General features: G+C 56.8%; 1 protein-coding gene across 1 annotated transcript; it reads right to left on the reverse strand.

Annotated features, from left to right (window-relative positions):
- Positions 1 to 1,298: 1,298 nt before the first annotated feature.
- MEX3D (mex-3 RNA binding family member D) lies at positions 1,299 to 11,932 on the reverse strand. Its single transcript, XM_032203756.1, is given in 3 exon segments — positions 1,299 to 2,727; positions 11,352 to 11,536; positions 11,538 to 11,932. Coding segments are annotated over 3 exon segments (1,848 nt in total). The 3' UTR covers positions 1,299 to 1,459.
- Positions 11,933 to 21,947: the final 10,015 nt, after the last annotated feature.

Below are 21,947 nucleotides of genomic sequence, written 5' to 3' on the forward strand. Positions count from 1 at the left end.
TGCCCCAGGCACCCGCCTGCTGTGCTCTGAAGCAATCCCACAGGGCGCTCTGCTGGGCAAATGGGAGGAGGGGAGCCTTGTCCCCCTTTAGGACAGTGCAACAGGGATGTTTGCTGATGCAAAAATTAATCCCCGCTCACTCGAGGTCCGTCAGTGCCACGCGGCTCGTTAATGAATCCCATAGGTGGGCTCGCGCCGTGCGCACCCTGCGGACACCAGCCCAGGCCCCAAAAGCCAGGGAGACAGCAGGTGCTGGGCAACCTTTAGTTGTTTTTTTCTCCCCAAACTGGTCCCAAAACCCGGCCAAACCACCCCGGGGATCGCCAAGTGGGGACACAGACAGACAGACAGACGGGAGTGCTGTGGGACAGCCGTGCCCAAGGAGCCCGGTGCCGAGACGCCGCGGGCAGCGATGCAGTGGAGGCAGCACATGGGTTCGTATATAGTAAAAAGTCTTTATTAAGAAGGCTTTGAAGTCAAAAAATAAAACTCTTGATACAATTTTCATAACCGTCAAGTCAGCTCAGCAAATATATAATCAGTACTTTAGCCATGTAAGGTTAAAGGTCCGTTATTTTCTTTTTAAAATAAAATATATTTTAGTTTTTAAAATTTATTCAATAAAGTACATATTTTCCTATAAATTCCCTACATATACATAAAGAGGTAAAAAATAAAAAAATAAAACTAAAAAAAAAAAAACAAACACAAAAACGACCGTGAAATAAAAAGGAGATAGAAATCTGTCAGGTTTTTGCGACGTGACGTGTCCACCGTGCCCCCTCCAGCCCCCGCCCGGGACCCCCAGCCTCTCGTAATGCGCGTTTTGGGCAGTTTTCACATTGGCAAAATAGAAGATAAGACCTGTGTTACAAAAAAAATATATATATATTTATAGAACCGTCAAGAATCATCCAAAAAAATAACTACATACAAAAAGAACGACAACAAAAAAATTATAATAATAATAGAATGCTTTTAAAAAAATAAAAGACAACCCTTGCGTGTCCTAAAATAAAAAGTGCAACCGGACCTTTTCTTTCTGTTTATTTAACTTTGCAAACTGAATACTGTTATTTGGAAAGGACTGTTGAAGAACAGCTGGGCTTTCTCCTCCCAGCCGCCACAGCCGGGTTAAGAGTTAAAGCTATTCTGTAAACATTTGATTTTGCTCCTCTCTGCGGTTTTGCGCCCCTCTTCCTCGTCGTCTTCGTCCACCCCTTTCTCCCCACCCCTCCCGACCCCTTTATTTTTTTTTTTTTCTGTCCGCCCCTCCCTCCCCACGATCCTGCCCTCCGGCTTCCATCCAGCAAGAGAAATAGCATCTCTGTCCCCCCCCCCGCGCCCCCAGTCTGATCCGTTAAATAAAAAGGTTGATTCCAACAGTTTAAAGTCCTTAAAAAGCTGTGTTGGGGGGGAGGGGGGGGGAGGGCTGACCGCCCCGGCTGGCCGGCCCCAGCTAGGAGAAGATGTGGATGGCTTGGGTGGCCGGCGTGTGGCACGCGGGGCACTCGGGCTCGGCTTTGCCGCAGATGCGCATGGCGCACTCCATGCAGAAGAGGTTGTGGCCGCAGGGCACCAGGGCGGCGATCACCTCGCTCTCGAAGCACACCATGCACTCGCGGGAGCTCTTGCGGTGCCCGTCGGAGCTGCTCGAGTCGGTGGGCGAGCCCGAGGCGGCCGAGATGCTGCCGGGCAGGGAGGAGGAGGAGGAGTAGCCCGTGCTGGTGGAGAAGGAGGAGAGCGAGCCTTGGGTGGGCAGCCAGGACAAGGTGCTGACGGGGTCGCTCTGGATGCGGCGGGCCAAGGGGTGCTCCAGCGCCCCGCCGGCGCTCTCGGGCAGGGTGGGCGAGTGGCGCGGCGTGGCCGCCCCGCTGCCGCGTCTCTGCGAGCCGCCGACGGAGGAGGAGCAGCCGCTGAAGGCCTGCAGGGGGTTGGCGGCGCGCTCGAAGGGCGACCAGATGGTGGTGGGCGTCGTGAGGTCCAGGGCCAAGAAGTCGAAGCCGAAGTCGCACTCCTCCGAGCCCAGCGAGGCCGGCGGCTCGCTGAAGGCGAAGCCGCTGCTGGTGCTGTAGGGGCTGGTGGGGCTGGCGTCCGCCACCCGCCCGCTGTAGAAGGACTCGGTGGAGGCGCTGCCCAGGGAGCTGAGGCTGTCGTTGCGCAGGGCGGTGGTAGGGCGCCGGGCAGGGTGCGGGGCCTTGGCCCACAAGACGGCCGCGCCGCCCTGCAGGTCGAGGCAGACGTCGGTGCCGTTGGTGTGGAAGTCGTTGTCGGCGTTGACGTCGATGAAGGAGCCTGTCCGCATGGTGATGTGAGCCTCGATCTCCTCCCGGGCCCGGTCCACGTTCTCGGGCATGCCCGTCACCTCGAAGACGGGCTCCTTGTCCCGGCTGGGCGTCACGATGTAGGTGTGCGTCTGCTGCTGGATGCGCTTGATGGTGGCTCCCTTGGGGCCCACCACCAGCCCCACCACGCGGTACGGGACCCTCACCTGGATGGTGGTCTGTCCCGGCAGGTTGGGGGGCCCCTGCATGGCGCCCGTCAGCCCGTTCACTTTGTTGCGCGTCGCCCGGATCATGGAGAAGTGCTCGGCGGCCGAGAGGATCTCCCTCTTGGCCATCTCCACGTCCTCCTTCCTCCCGGTCACGATGAAAACGGGCTCCTCGCCCCTGACCGGCGTCTTGATGTACGTGTTGGTCTTGGCACGCAGGGCTTTGATTTTGCAGCCTGCAGAGCGAGAGCAGAAAAGAAACATCACGTCAAAGGCAAGACCCCACGGGGACCCCTGCTCACCGCCTGGGGGGGAGATGCAGACCCAGCAGGACCCAGCAGGTCCCAGCAGGTCCCAGCAGGTCCCCCAGCTCTGCAGCAGCAGCACAGACACCCCTGGAAAGGGCTCTTGCTGGTTTGCCCGCACCTTGCACCAGCTGCCAACACCGGGAAACAGCCCCGGCCGTGCCCAAAGGCAGCGGGGATGGATGTGGAGGGAAGGGGGAGCCAAGCACCAGCACCCCCTCCTCGCCTCCTCCCTAATTCCTCCCTGAAGGGACACAGGGGACACCAACGCAGGGACACTGCATGAGGGACAGGCTGCCAGCACTCCTGTTTCTGGAAAGACCTGCTCACCCCGCACCAGGAGCGTGATTCAGCGGGCAGAGCCTGTGCTGGGACACAGCAGCCTGGGGTTTGGTGCCTCGCACAGCCCGGCTGAGCCCCTGCCCCTCTGCTCCCACCCGGCTGAGCCCCTGTCCCCGCAGCACCCTCCCAGCCCCGCTGCTCGCTCCGGCTCTGCCCACGCTTCACCAAGCACCCGCTGCACATCACACCCGAAGCAAAGCTGGGAGCCTGTGGGGACGGAGGCTGCAGGAACGGAGCCCGAAGCCCATTCCTGCCCTCCGCCAACTCGGCTGCTGCAGACCCCTGCTGATAACCCACGAAATTGCTGCACGGCACCAGGGAGGGCTCGGCTGCTCGCGGACACAGACACGGCGGCTGAGAGCACCCGGCTGGCTCAGGGCATCGCTCCTCCTCCTGCCCCGTGGGAGGGCAGGGCTGCTCTGCCAGCAGCGAGGCTGCAAAAAGCAGAGCCCCGGGAGGCTGCCGCGACGCAGCCGGGGCCAGGGCTGGAGCAGGACAGCCGGGCAGCCCTGTCCCACGCAGGGGCACCGACCCACGCTCGGCTCCCTTTCGGCACTGCCACCAGCGAGCAGAGCCCTGACAGGCTGCGCTGTTCCTGGAGACCAGCGTGCTCAGCAGGGCATTAAGTGTCATGAATAATTGAAAGTTAAAAAGCTGTCAAAACCAGCGAGCGGCGGCCGTTCCGGGTGTCACACCCCGCTCTGTGGCTGCGCTGAGCCCTCTGTTTGCCACGTCCAGGGGGAACTGAGGGGGTACGAAGCCAGCCTGTCCAGACACCACCTCCAAAAAACTGTGGCTTGTGCCAGCAGCCCGGCTCTGGGGCAGAGAGAGGAGTGACCAGGCACAACTGGGGACACAGCAAAGCCACCAGCTACAGGCTGGGACTTCACAAAAACACCAAGTGTCTTTGGAGGCCACCTCCAAGCACTTGTTGCAATCCACCACCTCGAGCCCCTCTTGCCGTGTGTTGCCCCAGGGATTAGCACCCGCCCAGGCTCAGCCTTCCTGCAGCAGGGCTCAGCACGGGGCTGCCCGGTCCCACGCCGGCTCCTGGAGATGGGAAAGCCACTGAGCGGCTGCGGGAGCTTGCAGAGGAAGAATGTGGGTGGAGAAGGGTTTGTCTGGGCTTTTCCTAATTTAGGACAACAACTGGAAGGTGTATTTATGGCTGGGGGCAGCACAGGGGTGGGGAAAGCAATGGCCCAGTCACCAGGGCAGGGCAGAACGAGCAACCATCAAAGACCCCCTTTTTTTTTTTTTTTTTTTTTTTTTTAAACAAGCATGTGTCAGTCCTGGCGAGGCTGCCTGGAGCAGGGAGCCTGGCAGCCCCACGTTGCCCTCCCAGATTTATTCCAGCACCTGCTGCAAGCTCCCTCCCTGCTCCACGTCTCGGCAGCACGAGGCCGGCACAGGCGGTGTCAGCAGCACCAAGCAGGGGGCTCGCTCCCCCGAGGTGACGCTCAACCTGGTTATGGAGAGGGGCACCTCAAGCCCAGGCGATGCCGTAAAGTGGAGCAGAGGGATGCTCACACCCTGCTCTGGGGTACGGCGGGGAAATAAATCTGTGCTAAAACCACCTGGCACCATTTGGGGGGGCTCGGGGTGGGGAGAGCTACACCAAGCCCTCGGGAGCCCACAGAGACTCTCCCAAAATGCTGGAGGCAGCAGCGAGGCTCTGAGGGTGTCGCTTGCTGCGGGGACAGGTGCTCTGTTTGGGGGGATGCAGCATGTTTGGTGCCCTGAGACCCCACATAGCCACCAGCACCCTCCTTCCAGCCCCCTCCGGGGACACGGTGGCACTGAAGGCAGCAGGCAGGATCTGCCCCCCTGAGAGCTGCAGGGGCACTTTGCTGGTCCCCCCTGCCCGGATGCCATCCCTGCAGCTGAGATCTGAAACTGTTCTTCCGATCGGAAAAGTGATTTCAAGACAAGGAGCTATCAAAAGCTGCCAGCAGTTCTGGGAGCTGCTCAGTGACAACGGCCCCTGGGGACACACCGAGAGCTGCTCGCGGAGCCGCACGGGGATTTCTGAGCGATCGAGCACCCGAGGCAGGGGCTGGGGAAGCTGCTCACCCGCGGCCACCTCCGTGCCTGTGCAGGAACAGCGCTCTCACGGCTCCATGCGAGGAGCCTGGCGTGATGAGCAGACGAGCACTCACAGACGGGCACCACGGGGATGTCAGAGAAGTGCTCGCTGCTGGGACGGGCACCGGGAGAGCCCCACGGCCCCGAGCAGCTGCAGGGACCGGCTGGGGACTGGCTGCATCCATCCCTGGTCCCAAAACTCCACCTAAGCCAGAGAAACGGGGCTGGCAGCTGCTGGCTGTGGGGCTGCCCGAGCAGCGGGTGGCAGCTGCGGTGCTCTGAAGGTCACGGCCACCACCGGCAGATGGGCAGCTTCCCCGGGCTCAGATTCAGGACCACGTTTAAACCCACGCTGCACAGTGAACCATGGGTCTGCGAGTCCTGGGGACTGCAGAGGACACCCAGCCTTGCACTGGCACAGATCCCAGCAAACCCTCTCCCTGGCGAGGTGGCTGAGCTGATCCTGCTCCTCCCCAGGGGGCTCTGGGAGGTGCCAAAGCGCTCGTGCCGAGCACCCCGCAGCCCGCCTGGGCGACCCCAACTGAGCCCGGCGGCCTCAGACCGCGCACCACACATGGTTTCACCCGCAACCTGCAACTGGGGGAATGCTCTGTACCAGTACGAGCTATTTTAGATCAGTCTCAACACGCCCCCACCCAAGCGCGCTGCGCAAGCCTCCATCCCAGATGGCCGCATCCATCTCGAGTCTGCACAGCGCAACCCCAGCGGGCGGGGGCCGTGCGGGACGGGGGCTGCGGGGAGGTCCGGGCGTCCTGCAGTGTCGCCAGCCCTCGCCCCAGACCCAGCACCGAGCCCCAGCCACGTGGCAGCGGTCGGCATTCCCAGGGTTTAGCTTGTTGGGGTGGCCGACGCGCAGCAGTAATTATGAGGGAGGAGGAAAACAAGGTGCCAGACTTTGCTACGAGTCTATAAATAAGGTGGCTTTAAAAGTGTGTTTCAGATCCAAAAAAAAAACCAACCCAACAAAACAGGGGGGCAGACCCTGGGGAGCTGCAGCCCGCACAGATCCCTTCCCGACACATCCCCGCCAGCCCCAGGAGCTGCTCTGTCTCCAAGCTACGGCTCTTGGGGACAGCTCGGCGCCCCGTGGGCCCTATTTCACAACAACCCACGGCCCCGTGATGCTGCCAGCCAGCACCTTCGCTCCAGGGGTCTGCCACGCGCACCCCCACCAGGTGACAGCCACGGGGCAAAGCCCCTTGCACCGGAGTCCTGCCCTTACTGCCTGCAAACGGCAGCGGCAGGACGCAAGCTGGAGGCTGCTCTCCAAAATGCTCCCAACCCGCAGTCTCCACACCCTCCATCTACGAGCCGCCCTCTGCCAGCCCCACGGATGCGCCCATGGCACCTGCCCACGGGGCTGCCCCTCGCTAGCAGGTTACAAGAACAGAACCCGGGGGATCATCGCTGTGGTGGCACCCACTGAGGGGGGTTTTTCGCTCAGGGCACCCTCGCACGGCACCGCCAACGAGGCCCCGGCCCTCTGCCAGCAGCCCCACGCCGCTCGGGGCTGTGAGCATCGCAGGTGCCCACGAAACCTGCAGAGTGGGATGGGAGGCACCTCGCCATCCTCCACACTCCCGGAGTCATCTGGGCAGGAGACAAGAAACCCACCACGGCGCGCGGCACACAGCTGATCTGCTCGCTGGTCCCAAGCACAGCCCGGCCACAGCCCGCTGGGACGCGGTGTGGCCCCTCCACGTGAGGAGGACAACGCCAGCTGGCTCCCTGGCCGGTGACCAGGCCACGTCTCCGTTTGCACGAGGAGCTTTGGCTTGTGGTGCCCCAACCCTGAGCTACGAAAACCCAGGGGGCAACCGGGCTTCTCTGGAGGAGTCCCTGGTGGCGTTAACCAGCAGGACTGCTGCCTGCAGAGCCTCCAAGACCTCGGCCTTCCTCTTCCCCGGCACTTCCTCGCCTCTGACCCTGCACCACGGAGCCCCCTTTGGTCCGGGCGAGCAGCACCAGGACCAGACGTGGAGAAGCACACGTTGCTCCTCCGCCGCATCTCTTCTCCCCTCTTGCTGAGCGCTTCTCTCCACCTCTCTGCAAACAGTAATTAATTCTCCCTCACAACAGCTCTGCGGGAGGCGGGCACCTCACACCTTTGTTTCTTCTCCAGACTCCGGGGAAAGCGAGGCAGGGAGGCTGGGCTCCTCGCCACGAGACGGAGAGGAGGGAGCTGGTGCCAGAGCCAAGATCCAGAGGCAGAGCCTTCAGCGACCGGCCCAACCCGCGCTGCCAACCCCAGGACTTTCTGGCTCTGCTCAGATCAGACGAGGCAGCAGGAGGTGGCCGGGCCAGCCGAAAGGACGTGGCACGGCGGGCAGAGGATGGCGCGGTGAGGGGCTCACCGGCAGGCCCAGCCAAACGCCGCAGGTTGGTTTGCAGACGCTGGGGCTGGCTCAAAAAACAAGGCCCGCGGTCTCTCTGTACATTTTCCAAGCACCGAAACACCCGCTGCACTCCGGCAGGGAGGAGAGCGGCCGCATTTCATCCTTCCTGCATCTCCCCTTCAAGCATCCCAGCGTCTCCTATAAACAGCAACTTCCCAAAATCCTGCACAGAGCTGAGAAGTGCCCGCACGTCGCAGCGGGGAAGTGGAACCAGGCAGCGAAGCTGCACGGGGCAGAGCCAAAAGCAGAGCCCCAAGCCCTCAGGATGCTCCGGCAGCCCCCAGGACACACGCTGCTGGGCACGGACCCCCCAGCAATGCCCGCACGGGGCTTGGGGCTCCAGCAGCCAGCCCGCCCTGTGCCCCAGCCTCCCCTTTCCCCGGCACGGCTTCGATCACCTTCACGTCACCGCCCTACTTCTGCTGGCTGGAAAGAGCAGAACGCGATCAATGCCCACAGCGCTTTTTGGAGACAGTCCCTCCCACGGCAAGAGTCATGAATGGGCTTGCATGCGAAGGCATGACCACGTAATCCTGCCCGGCCACGCTGCCTTTCGGGAGCGGTGTGGGCAGGGACGAGAAGGGCCTCGGATGCAGGCAGGCACCGCGCCGCCACCGAAGCCGGGCTGGACATGAGGGGCTGCAGCCACAGCCTCCGGCCCAGCCGACACAACACCGAGGTGCTTTGCGCAGCAAAGGTTTGCTTCCTGAGCTGCTGCTCCCTTCGGGAAAGGTGTAACTTAGCAGGTCTGGAGGAGAGAAATCAAAGAAAAAGGAGGAATTGGAGAAATCCCGGCCAACGCCCTCTGTCACGCAGCAGCCCATGGGACAGCCTCGCGCCGGCTGGATGGGGACAGTGCTGCCTGCCTACGGGACCTGCCTCCACCCCGATAAGCAGCACGGGCAGAGGCACTGCTGGGCCTTGGGGACAGGAGACGGGTCCCCAAAGCACCCCGAGAGCTGCTCCAGCACACGAGGTGCCGTCAGGTGCACACACCCACCCCCAGCTCGCAGAGATGCTCAGCACCTGCACCTCACCGCTCGTGAGCGCAGCCCTCCCGCTCCAGCCATCGCCTGGCCGGGGACGCAGGGACCCTGCGGGCTCGGCCCCGCAGCCGAGCATCACCCCAGAGCCACCAGCGATGCCCCAGGGCAGCACCTTTGGGACACACATTTCTGATGGCGCTGCCTCTTTTGTTGCGGCGGAGCTGAGGGGACGGGAGGCAGGGAGCAGAGCCCGGGTGGCGGGGAGGTGACAAAGCCTCCCGAGCCTTTCAGCCACCAGGGATCCTGGTCCCTGCCCACGCGTGGCACCACAAGAGCCCGTTGCAGGCTCTTGGCCGGGCTGGGTGCTCAGGATGGAAGCAGGCACAGGAGAAATGAGAGCAACGGGGACATGGCTCGGTGGGACCCAACCTGAGCCCACAGCACGGCTCGCTGCTGGAACGACCGCGGACACTGCAAAGCACCCCAGGCTTGGTGCCCCCCCAGGGGACACCCGCAGCACACTGCTGCACCCACAGGGGGACCTGGGGACCTGAGGGACACGGTGCGAGCACTGACACAGGAGGACGAGGCACAGGAGCCCCAAGGAGGAAGGGCTCTGCTCAGTTTAAAGCCCCCGGTGCTGCAATGGGCTTGCACTTCCCTGACTTAGAGCAGCTGCCAGCAGCGCTGGAGGAAGCAGAGCACAGCAGGAGCACAGAGACACCCTGGTGACACCCCGGTGACACCCCTGTGCCCCCACGTGCTGCTGAACCAGCCCCTATATACCACAGCAGCCCCCTGCCAGCAGAAACACAGGGTGCCAAACGCTGACCCCTCCTCACACCAAAACCCCAGCACAAAGGGGCCGCAGCATCCTCGGGGAGCCAAAGGCACCCACGGAGCAAATCCCACGGGGACGGGCACTGTGGGCAGGCTGGGGCACCCACGGCCCATCACTGGCACCGTGTCCCCCCAAACCCCGCAGCAGCACCCCACTCGCCCCACCTCGACGTAGCGCCAAGCATCTCTCCCTGCAGCCCCACGGGGCTCCCCGAGCACCCTGAGCTCCACGCGAGGTGTGCGGGTACCCGGGCACACGGCGAGCTCCTCGGGGAGCAGAAGCCACCCCGAGGCCGGGTGCTGCCGGAGGCAGGACACCTGGACAAAGTCAGGTTCACCCAACCCACCCACGAAGACGTTTCCCAGCGGAGGCACGGACCTCACCGTGGGATCGCCAACCACCGAGGGACCCCCGGGGGGCCGCGAGCCCCTCGCCACGCAGCCGAATCCACGCCCGCATCCCGAGCGGAGCGCGCTGCTCTCCCCGCGGCGCTCCTCTCCCCTCTCCTCGAGCCGCCGGCGACGTCCCGGGCTCGGCGGTGCCGTTGTGCCAGGCTGGGCCTCCCGGTGTGCCGGCGAGGGGTGCGCGGTGGAAAAGTTGGGGCCGGCCGGGAGCGCGGCTGGCGGGGAGGCAGCGCAGGCCAATGGGAAGCGCAGAGCATGATGTCACCACGCTCATCGCAGCGTGGCTCGGGCTAACAAAGAGAACAATGAGGCTGCCCAGCGCCCCGCTTCCCCGCCGATAAAATGCCCCCCGGGACCCCCGCGCCGAGCCCCTCCGGGAGGGACGGGGCTGGGGCAGCGGGGCTGGGGGCAGCGGGAGCGGCGAGCGGCACCAAAACGCCCCCAGGTCGGGGCGCGAGCAGCCCCAGGACCCAGCTCCACCTGGATCTCTGCGGGAGCAGCTCCCTTCCTTTTTATTTTATTTTTTTTACCCCCCTTTCTGTCTTTTTTTTTTTTTTTTAAATTTTACTTTTTATTTCCTTACCGGGGGGCTTTTTCCTTCAAGGTGCAACTCGGGGAAACGGCTATTTGGGATTTCCTCGAGACAAAGCCCACGCCTGGCACACACACGCCCAGGGCTGAGGCGTGCCCGGGTGTCCTTTTGTGACAGATCCCAGCGAGCTGGGCTCCCCCCCGCCCCAAACTGCTCCAAATCTGGGGAGTTTCACCTATTTCCACCAGCGGATCCATCCGATGGGCGCCCTTTGGCCGCGGGCTCCGAAACGCCCGGCGTTAGCGCAGGGCGAAGGGGGGAGAGACGGGAGGGTGTGGTGGTGGGGGGGGGGGAGGTTTCTGGGCTAAAATAAAATCAAGGCTCTCCCCGCAGGCCGTGCCCGTCCCTACCCACCCCGCTGCCACCGACTTGCGAGAAGTCCAGCCATCCCGAGAACTTTCCCTACGCGCCAGGCGTTTATTCCGCCCGTGCTGGCCTACGTGCTTTAATTCATATTTACCCTTGCTTTTATTTTTATTTTTTTTTAATTTTCCCCCCCCTCCCATAAAAATCGCAGCTCGCTCGTAAAAGCCCCGAGGCGAGCGGGTGCCGCCAGGAAGAGTTTTTTTGGGTTTTTGTTTTTTTTTTTTTGTATGTGTTTTTTTTTTTTTTGGGGGGGGGGGCGGGGGGGGGGGCAGGGATTTATTGCCGTCAAGTTTCCGCCTCCGCGCCGCTTCGAGGGGAAAAAAAGAGACAAAGCCCGAAAAGTGACCCAAATCGGAGGGGAGGGGACAAAGCAAGAATTCAAGAAAAACCCAAACGGGGGGAGCGGAGCGGCACCGAGAGGGGGGGGGGGGCGGCTCCGGGCATCCCCCGGGGCCGGTCCCCGAGGGTGGGAGCGGGGTCAGGGGGGGATGTCCCGAGGGGGGGGGGTCCCGGGGCCGTTACCTTGGCGTCCCACGATCTCGGCGACGTGCTCGGAGCTGGGCACGGGCACGCACTCGGTCATGTTGACGCTTTTCTTCCTGCCGCCCAGGATGCTCATCTGCTCGGGCAGCGGCAGCGGCGGGGCGAAGGGCCCGAAAACGCCGGGATGGGGGGGGTGGGGGTGGGGGTGGTGAGGGTGAGGAGGAGGAGGAGGAGGAGGAGGGGGGGGGAGGAAGAGCAGCGGCAGCAGCAGCGGGAGGAGGAGGAGGAGGGGGGGGGGAGGCGGTGCCGGTTAGCGGGGGGCTGCCCCCGCTCCCCCGGTGGCCTCCCCGAGCCTCGCCGGGCTCCGCTTCCTCCAGAGCCTCCCCCGCCGCCTCGTCCAGCCCCAGCAGCGACAGCTGCGACAGGGCGAACCGCAGGGCGGCCGCCTCGTCCGGCGGCGGTGCTGGCGGCGGCTGCTGCTGCTCCTCCCGCTCCGCCTCGGGCTCCGGTTCCTGCCCGCTGGGCGGCGGCGGCGGCGGCGGAGGGCTGAGCAGCGCCAGGCAGCGGGGCGGGCCGCGGGCAGCCTGCCCGCCGTCGGGCTGGTAGATGGAGCCGGGCATGGCGGCGGGAGGAGCGGCCGGGGCGGTGCCGGTGCCGGTGCCCGGGGCCCGGTGCCCGCCGCACGCCGCCGCCGCCGCTCTGCGCCCCCTCCCCCCCCCCACCCCGCCACCGCCCCCCCCCTCGGCCCCGCCCCGCCCCGCCCCGACAATGGGCCGCGCCCCGCCGCGCGCCTGCGCGTGCAAGGGGAGGGGCGGGGCCTAACGGAGCCACGCCCCCTCCCTCGCGCTCCGCCTCGCCGCTCGCACGGCTCCGCCCCGCCCCTCGCTCCTCGGCCCCGCCCCCTCCGCGTGACTCCGCCCCCCTCGTTCCATGGTCATGCCCACTTTCGTCGTGGCTCCGCCCCCCCCCCGGCTCCGGGAGCTGAACCCCGGGGCCACGGCCACGGCCCCGCGGGGACCCTCCCGGGGGCTGGAGGGAGCCGGAGCCCGGCCCCGCCTGGGGAGGGTCCGGAACACGATGTAAGAATGGGGGAGGTGGGCGGGGGGGGGCTGCGGGACCCCCGGGGCTGGGGCCCGAGGCTCCGGGACCGCCAGGCTTGGGGGCTGCCTGCGGGACCCCCAGTGCGGGGACCCCCAAGCTTAGGGGCTGCCTTCGGGACCCCCAATGCGGGACCCCAGTGCTCCAGGGCTGCAGGACTCTCAAGCTTGGGGGCTGCCTTCAGGACCCCAGTCCCACCCCAGCCCCCCCAGTCCCCCCAGGAGCCCCCAGCAGTGACAGCAGGGACACAGCATGTCCGGCTCTGCACAGGCCTTTATTTGCTGGGGCGCCTCTCCCCCAGGACGGAGGACACAGCAGCAAAGGGTCGGCCGCAGCCCACCCGCCCCCCCCCCCCAAACACAGGCAGCCAGCCCAGGTCAAGCCCCCATGGTCACAAATTCAAGGGTCTGGGCTCCCGGCCCAGCTGCTCTTCCAGCCCTACAGCCCCTGACACCCACAGAGGTCCCCGAAGGGCTGGCTCCAGGCATAAAACACCTCCTGCCCCCACAGGCTAACTCACAGCTTTCCTTTCCAGCCCCTTTCCTCTCTGCCAGCCGAGGGGTGCAGTGTGGGGGCTCCCCAGCTGTGCCCCCCAGTTCTGGGAGCTCCCCTGGCTGCCACCTCTGTAGGAGCTGTTCTGCAGCAGGCTTCAGGTAGAGAAAGAAATTTGTTGAGTAACTGGGGAAGAAGGAAGAGCTTGTTAGAACCCCATTATTTTCCAACATGTACTGCTGCCCACCACGCTGTCGCTGTAGGGCTGCCCCCCACCGACCAGCTCCCTGCAGAACAACTTCCCCCAAATCATTTTCTCCACCTGGGCCACGGGGTTATAGGGAATTTCCACAGACGGAGCTTTAAGAAACCCTTCCTGGCAGTGACGACACGCTAACTCACCCTAATGCACCAATTGTTAGGTCACCCGCTACCTCACATGCCCAGATTCCCTGCTCAGATTCCACAGGTCCCATTCTCAAGCTTCATTTTCTCCATTCTCACGTAATTGCCTTCCCAAAGCGCTGTCTTTGGGACTAATTCAGCCAGGCAGCTTGGGGTTGTTTTTAATTGCGAGCACCACCACCCGCGTCTGGTCCAGAAACCCCCTTCCAAACAGCCGCGCTCTGTTTGCGTTTCACAGAGCCCTGTAAACATTAACTCCTGCCAGCCAGCAGCCCAAACACACGGGCAGTCCCTCGGCTTCCACATTTTGCCCTTCAGTTGGTGACTGTGCTACAGGGATGGACTTTCACCCCATACTTCTGACACTCCGGATGGTTCAACTTGTATGTCATCTTCTCAGCGAGATAACAGCCATGGGGAACTGCCCCCGTCCTTCTTTCCATTCCTCTTACCTACCCATCTAAATGTAAAATGTTTCCATGAAGGATTTTCAGCAGCTGGAAAATATGTGAAGTTTCCTCCTTTCACCTCAGAGCTCTTTCTTGGTTTTGAGCTGGCCGGCTCTTCTTGGGTGGCTGCAAAAAGGAGACGGCTGCAACTTCTCCTTCCCCAGGCATTCACAGCTCCGTTTCACCAGGATCAGGCCGCGTCTGCCCAACCTCCTCAGCTCTTGCAGAGATGCACCAGCACGAGCACATCTCCTTGCTTCCTCCCACCTCAGCCTCCTCTTCCCCTTTCCCATCCCCGTGCCACGGGCTGGCAGCTCCCGGCGCGTTAGGGACAGCTCGCCCTGCTGCAGGCTGAGGCTTCTCCTCGAGGGACAGATGTGGCAAAACCAGCAGATCTCAGCCACGCAGGCTGGCTGAGAGACATCCCCTCCTCTCACTTCCCAAAATATTGAATTCACTAAGTTGAAACACCCCGCTGAACTACTAAAAATAGTGGGTTTTCCATTACTTGCGGTTAAATGGTACGTCCCCCTTCTGAGCTTCTCCGATATACAGAAATTGGAAACTCATTAACGACCACCTAACCCTCTGCCTCTCAACTTCTGCGGGCAGCCTGCACCAAGGCAGGAGCCTCCCCCTGCGCTGTGAACCTGCCTGAACCAACCCTTACGTCCTCACAAGGCAAACCCTGCGGCACGCTGACCACCACGGGCCACCAGCCCGGCACCTTGCGAGCCCCACCAGGAGCGCTGCACGTGGGCTCTCTCACCCCAGCAGCTACACCACCAGCTCCCAACGCTGTCATTTTTGCCTACACTGTGCTCTCTCAGTCCTCTTGGGAATTCACTACGTCAAGTCCAACAACACTTAGAGACGCTGCCAGTTCTTAAAGTGCTTTTGGCAAACCTGGTTCGTAGATGCTCTGCCTATGATCTGTTCCATTTTCAGCAGAACTAGCTCACGCTTTCTTCTTTCCTTAGATTCTTAATTTCATTTGTGACCCTAAGTTGCCTTTTTTCTTAACCTGAGTAATGAGCAAGTCTTTAAAAGCCTTGCCTTTGTTAACAAAGAATTTGTCTATGTAATCCATTTCTCCAGCACAGCTCCAGTTCTTTAACAAAAAAAAAAAAAAAAAAAAAAAAAAAAAACATACAGATTGAACTTCCCTAAACACAACTGAAAAGAGAAGGCCCTCACTTGCTGCTTCCAAGCCCACCTCTATAATCCATGCCAGAAGGTTTCCCCATTTCCTATCCGGTCCCATTCACTCTCTCCTCTGCTGCTTTGCACTGCCTGTAATCCTTTGCCAGGCAGTCCCAGTTACCACAACCGATCCTAGAGATGCTTTCCGGGTCACAAACCTCCTTTGCTCACTTTCCACGTGGCATCACGCTTACAGAACAGGCATTTTTTTTGTCCACAGCTATCACGTGAGGAGAGACTTACTGCACTTTCTGTGTAGCTTGTAAGTGGGGTGCAGGCGTTGTCATCAGCTGAAGCAGGTCTCCGACCAGCACTGAACAAGGATGTCGCTCAGAGTGACCTGTACAGCCCCCTGTGTACGTACAGGGAGTTAAAGAATGCTGTACTAAAGCACAGCAAAGGTGTAACAGCACATTGAGCCATTTTCTGCACAGCGAAATAGATCAATATAGCTACAGCAAAGTTATTATTACCACCACAGCTATGCAAGTAAAACTCCCTCAAGTGTGATTCTGTGACAGCCACGTCTATTTCAGGTCAAGTGTGCAAATGCAGAAGTTAAAATGCCCTAGCTAGAATATTTATTGTGCTATAAAGACCAAGCCCTAAAAGAGGAGATACTGAACATAGAGGGGTGGGGAGGAAAAACCCCACACTTGTTTCCTTTCCTTTTAATCACAGCACATTAGCCAAATGCGATAAACGGGACCCAAGGTTTAGCTGGGGAAAATACTTTTGGAGGACGACTGCAAGTGGTTCCTCTAACTCTTTCGGAGATCAAACTCGACTTTCTGCACTGTTCTTCAAGCACATGCAAACATCATGCAAAAAATACACGCTCTGAGCGGTGCAGAAGAGGTGGTGCAGCTTGGAGAAGAACTATAAAAAAGTCCTCACTTGTGTGTGGGAAGGCTTATGGGAATATTTCAGCACATCAGGAGCTGAATCACTGCATGTAGGTGGAGCCAGACAGATTGACAAGATCTGCAACTTGAAAAATGACCTAAGTCTGAGATCAATCATCTCAAAAGTAGCTGACTGAGGGAACAACATATGGAGACGGATCAAGGTGACGAGGCTGAATGTCAGCACGGCAGGGAAAAACTGCATTAGATGCACATGCTACAACTGACCGAGCATTGTGCAACTCAAAGCACGGACAGCTGCATTCCTCCCGGCATAACAGGCTGAGCGCTCTTTTCTTCTGTTGCCTTTCAGTGTCACCACAACTTTATCTCAACAGACTCTTGTCTACTACAGCAGCACGTAAAAAAGGCACTCTGGGGGAAGCCATTAGCAAATGTCTCTTTTTCATGCATTAGATTAATGAAGAATCTGGCTTTCAGGTAACGACTTCTGAAAAGTTGTGGAGCAGCCACTTGATACAAAACTAAGAATTAATTGTACATCAGATAAAAGCATGAAAAAATAAAAAGACTGTGCACCAAGCTTTCAAGTTTCACAGCCCTTCAGATCACTGAATCCCAGTAAGATCTGCTCTAGAGGTTAATCCAGGACATAAAACCGGACTCAAATTACAAACAAACCCAAGTAATAACTTATTATTCAACTCTTTCAGAAACTTGGGAGCTGATTCGTCAGAAGACCTGTATTTTACACATGCAAACACACAGATTTCTACAGCTAAGCAGTTCCTGACTTCTGCCACCGGAGACAAAGAATTTATGAGGTCATTCAGTGCCCCACTATTCTAATTCAGCATGAGCTCAGAATATTTCCATTTGTGCCTCTGTAAGGTAAGAATACACTAAACATAAAAAGATTAATTTACCATCAGTATCATCAATACTGAATTAGAATGCTAACTGATCACCCTGACAAGCATTTCAAATACAATTTGGTAGGTCATTCTGAAGTTCAACATGTTTTTTCCTTCATCGTTCTCACAAGTGCCCTATCACTGTTAAACAGGCTTTAGCAAATGCTGTCCTGTGCTGTTGGGATCAAACTGAAGGGTAATGGTTTTCCCTCATTAGTTCAAGGGAAATTCCCACCCCTGGAAGTGTTCAAGGCCAGGCTGGACGGGGCTTTGAGCAACCTGGTCTAGCAGGAGGTGTTCCTGCCCCTTGTGGGGGGGTGGAATTAGATGATTTTTAAGGTCCCTTCCAATCCAAATCATTCTATGATTCTGTGAACACAGTTGATCTCTGCTCATCTGAGAATAAATCCAAGTTTTAAGCTTGCTATATCCTCTACAGGACACCATTTTCCATGCCGTGGAATGGATTCTGACCATGGGCAGGCAGGAGGCAGTACGCCACCATCTCAGGTCTGTGTCTGCTTCCAGCAGGAGCTGAGATGCACAACGCAGGTACCATCGAGTTTATGCTCAGTGACAACAGCTAAGAATATGCACTCCGTTTGATAGGGGATAACTGGCATCATCCAAAGACTCACGTGCACAGCAATCCCAAATGAACAGGACTGACTTGATAGTTAATGCTGAAAAACTTTTTTCTTCATTAGACACATTCTTCCCATTCCCTCCCTCCATTTGTTTCAAGCCCTTTAAACACGTTATCCTACCTGCTTTTTGAGGACTGGGAGAATCAGGCTACATTGAACAGGCTTTCTTTAAAGCGAGACAAAAAGGACATGACTCAGAGGTGCTGAAAGACTTAGTTACCCTTTTGTATGTTCTGCTGTATCTACCTCCTGCAAAGTAGTACGGAGTAGGAGTGAAGGGAAAAAAAAATACAGTAAGCAACTAGACACAGAGTCAGAAGGAAGAGCTGAGCCTGTAGGTAGGTTATCAGACCCAAGGAACAGACCTGAACAGAAGGTAGGGAGGGATCTGGATGGAGGTGAGATGGCTTCGCCCCCTCTCAGGGCGGGACGCAGCCTGGGAGGCCCCCGGCCCTCACTGCCTGCAGCGCTGCACCCAGCCTGACCTGGGCCTTGGGATGGGTCTGGGGGACATGGGGGCCAGGGCAGCTCTGCTACGAGGACAGGCTGGGAGAGCTGGGGGTGTTCAATCTGGAGAAGAGAAGGCTCTGGGGAAACCTTCCAGCGGCCTGCCAGTACCTAAAGGGGCTGCAGGAATCAGAGAATCACAGAATTGTAGGGGTTGGAAGGGCCCTCAAGAGATCACTGGGTCCAACCCCCCTGCCAAAGCAGTTCCCAGAGCAGGTTGCCCAGGCAGGTGTCCAGACGGGCCTTGAATATCTCCAGAGAAGGAGCTCCCCCAGCCTCCCTGGGCAGCCTGTCCCAGCACTCTGTCACCCTCCCCAGGAAGAAGTTCTTTGGCGTGTTGGTGCGGAACTGCCCAGGCTCCATTTTGTGGCCACTGCCCCTTGTCCTGTCCCCACAAACCACTGACAAGAGGTTGGCCAAATCCCTCTGTCTCCCACACCTCAGGTATTTGTAAACATTGATAAGATCCCCTCTCAGCCTTCTTTTCTTGAGGCTGAACAGACCCAGGTCCCTCAGCCTTTCCTCACAGGGGAAATGCTCCAGGTCCTGTATCATCTTTGTAGCCCTCTGCTGGTCTCTTTCCAGGAAATCCCTGTCTTTTTTTTGTACTGGGGAGCCCAGAACTGGAACTGGGAAAGCTGTGGAGGGGCTCTTTGTCAGGGGTGGGCAGTGACAGAACAAGGGGTAATGGCTTTAAGCTATAAGAGAGTAGGTTTAAATTCAGTATTAGGAGGAAATTCTTCCCTCTGAGGGCGGTGAGACCCTGGCTGAGGCTGCCCCATGGAGCTGTGGGTGCCCCATCCCTGGCAGTGCCCAAGGCCAGGCTGGATGGGGCTGGGGGCAGCCTGGGCTGCTGGGGGGGTCGTGCCCATGGCGGGGTGGGACGGGGTGGGCTTCGAGGTCCCTTCCAACTCAAACCACTCGATGGTTATGTGATTTTAACTGCTGGCAGGGAGCCTGGAGAGCCGCCTGTTGGGCGCATTGTGCGCTTTCACAGAAAGAACTGGGAACCCGTTAATTTTCTAAAATGCTCTCCCACACACAGAACTGTTGCAGTTGCCACAGAGGTAACATTCAATGGCAAACAGGAGGGAAGAAAGGCAAGAGTATGTTTGGTAATGATACTAAAAGAACAATTAAAAGTTGATGAGAAACAGCCAAGACAAAGTTAGACAGAGATGAGTAAGCAGCAGTCCTGAAAAACTAAGGATAAAGGATTAGGTGTAATATCCAAGGCCTCAGAAATGAAATAAACAGGCCTGGAAAGGAAATTTGATTACCAGCTTGTGTGTTTCAAAGGAGAAAGTCTTAAACCATGGACAATACCAACTACATGGCTACAAAATACTTACTACAGAGAAACACAGTTACGCAGCAGCTCTGCAGAAGGTACAGCAGCATCAGTGGATTTTAACTCTTTTAAAAATCTTTGGGTGCAGTCCTCAGTTGTGCAACTGGGTGCCTTTCACAGGATTAGCACAAATACTAGTTTGAACCAAGGAAACTTTAACTAACAGGATAGCCTGCTGCCTCTTCCCTCTGTTCCTCCAATTGCTACAGTCAGCCTGTAAAAGATTACTTTTCAGCAAGACAGCTGCAAAATACATTTAACCTTCATTTACATTCCTATTCAATGTTTTCTTAGTTTATAGAAAGGAGCAACGGGACAGTCTCCTATAGCTATAAAGAAGCTGAATTACCTCTACCAGTAGCTGATAAACTAGCACCGATGAAAAGGTTTCATTCAGCACAGTTTGTCTCGCACAAAGTGAATGCTTTTAGCTTCCACTGCAACTAAAATGCGTTTTACTGATGGAAACACATGTTTCTGATTTGCAAAGTTCATTTCAGCAAGCCTGTTTTCACACAGGAAGCAGAACAGAATAGTGCATTTATCAGTGAATTCTAAATTTAAATATTTTTGCTTTAATACTATCACTAATAATTCACAGCCCTGAAACAAAAGACTCCGTATGTCAGGCTTAACATACCTACATTTTAACAGTCCAGCCATGTCACTCATGCCTGTTTTCCCTTCCTAAGGTGCTCAGGTTACAAGCAAGACAACTCCTCCCTTTTCTTGCTCAACAGGCAGTTCAGCAAGTTCAACTTCAGATGCGAATCAAGCTAACTTTTTCTTGGGCAGAACCACCTACAAAAGGTCTGCAGGATAAATCTAAACTGCACCAATACCCATGCAAATTCATTTACGTTTATTGATTGCCCAACATTTTATCCATCTAGAATTCAGTAAAAATAATACTGGTAATAAACAAGCAGGGAGAATTAAATTCCCTTAACTTTGTTAGTTTTAAAAAACACAGCAGAGAAAAAAACCTGAGTCATCTTAACGGAACAGCTCCAACACACTTTGCGCAAGATAAAATCAGAAGTCTTAAACAACCAGGAGTCTCTTTCACTTTTGCACAGTAAAACTGTGTTTTGAGGGTTTTTGCCCTATCTACCAACATCAAGCAAAACAATTTCCCTCATCTCCTCCAGCCAGTGCCCTCTGGAACTGGGCAAGCTGCTGTTTCCAGATGAAACAAGAAAAATCTGAGCATGACACAGGATAAGTACAGCTTTTGTGAATGCTGATGGTATATATCCAATGTTACACTGCCTACAGAAAAAGATGAAAAACTTCAACTGTATTGGACAAGTTCCTACCCTTCCCAGTGAAGATGCACAAAGACCACTAAAATCTGCTTATATGTCACTTCCAAAAAGGATTAAACTAGCTGAATATAACTAACTACCCACAGAGCTTGGTGTAATTATTTTTATAGAAAATAGCCAACCAGAATAGATTACTGGTGCGCAACCAGTGCGCAGGACAAACCTAAGGCTATTTTACACTGCTGCTTTGTATTACATACATTTATAATCTTTGAGGACACAGAAAGGTGCCGTTACCGCTGATGGAAATAATTACTGTTTTCAAAAGCATCCTCACAACTGCTTCTCCAAGCAGAGGAACCTGGTCTCAGACAGAACCACTGCAACTACATTCACATGTAACAACTGCTGTATATTATGAAAAGTTAAAGATTTTGCTGAACTCCATTCAATTACTTTTCCTACATGTCTTATTAACTAATCATCTGCTTCAAAAGCTCTACCTCAAATAGCAACTACTTTCTCCACCTTGGGGATATATTCGACAAAGGCAGACAACTATGTGCCCCTTGGTCATGTCCATGGCAGTAGGCTGCGGCAAGACAAACTAACCCAGCTGTTGTTGCAGCACCATGAGAAAGAAAACAGGTTCATTTAAAAGGAACTTTTCATTCACTTACCTGTCTCACTAAGCAGGTAAAGTTATTCCCTGGGATGTGACAGGAAACCTGGGCCCCTTTTTGGTACTTTGAACAATCAACTCCATATGAATGAAAACAAACTTTTTAAAGGGCTGACAGGGAAAAAAAGAGCTCAGCAAGGAAAGTAGAGGTAAGAAAACAAAAGAGCTGGCACACAAGTTAGCAACAATTTAAACTTAATTAATTTTTCTTAATGAATCTTCAATGCATTAAAAGACTAGTATCAACTTCTTAATCATCTGAGTCCTGGTGCTTACATATGTTTAAAATTTATTTTGATTAAAATAAAAAGTAAAAGACATCACTAGATATTTAAAAAGTTTTTAAAAAGTCAAAAGAAATAGTGTCAGAACAAGATGGCCATGTTCAAGAAACCCCCTCCAGGATGGATTGTAAACTGCTAGAGTTGAGATTCAGACGACCACATCAGCAACTCGCCCATTACACAGGACATCCTGGTAGCCTCTTCCTCAGTGAGGACACAGAGGACTCCGCAGCAAGAAGGAACTGGCTTTCCACAAGTTTCATCCATTCTCCTCTTCTGGGTCTCAAACGTCAAGATCCAAATGTCAGAACAGAGCCCACCACAGAAACGCAAGAGCTTTTCTGCTGAGGTAACTGGAAGGGGCACAGCACAAAAACTCCAAGCAGGGGCTTGAGGGAGACCAGAAGAATCTCTACTTTGTGAGAAACATTTAATTCAACACAATGAATTACAAGAGGACAGATTTACA

The sequence above is a fragment of the Aythya fuligula genome, chromosome 26, assembly GCF_009819795.1.
Source record: "Aythya fuligula isolate bAytFul2 chromosome 26, bAytFul2.pri, whole genome shotgun sequence".
Classification (NCBI taxonomy): Eukaryota; Metazoa; Chordata; class Aves; order Anseriformes; family Anatidae; genus Aythya; species Aythya fuligula.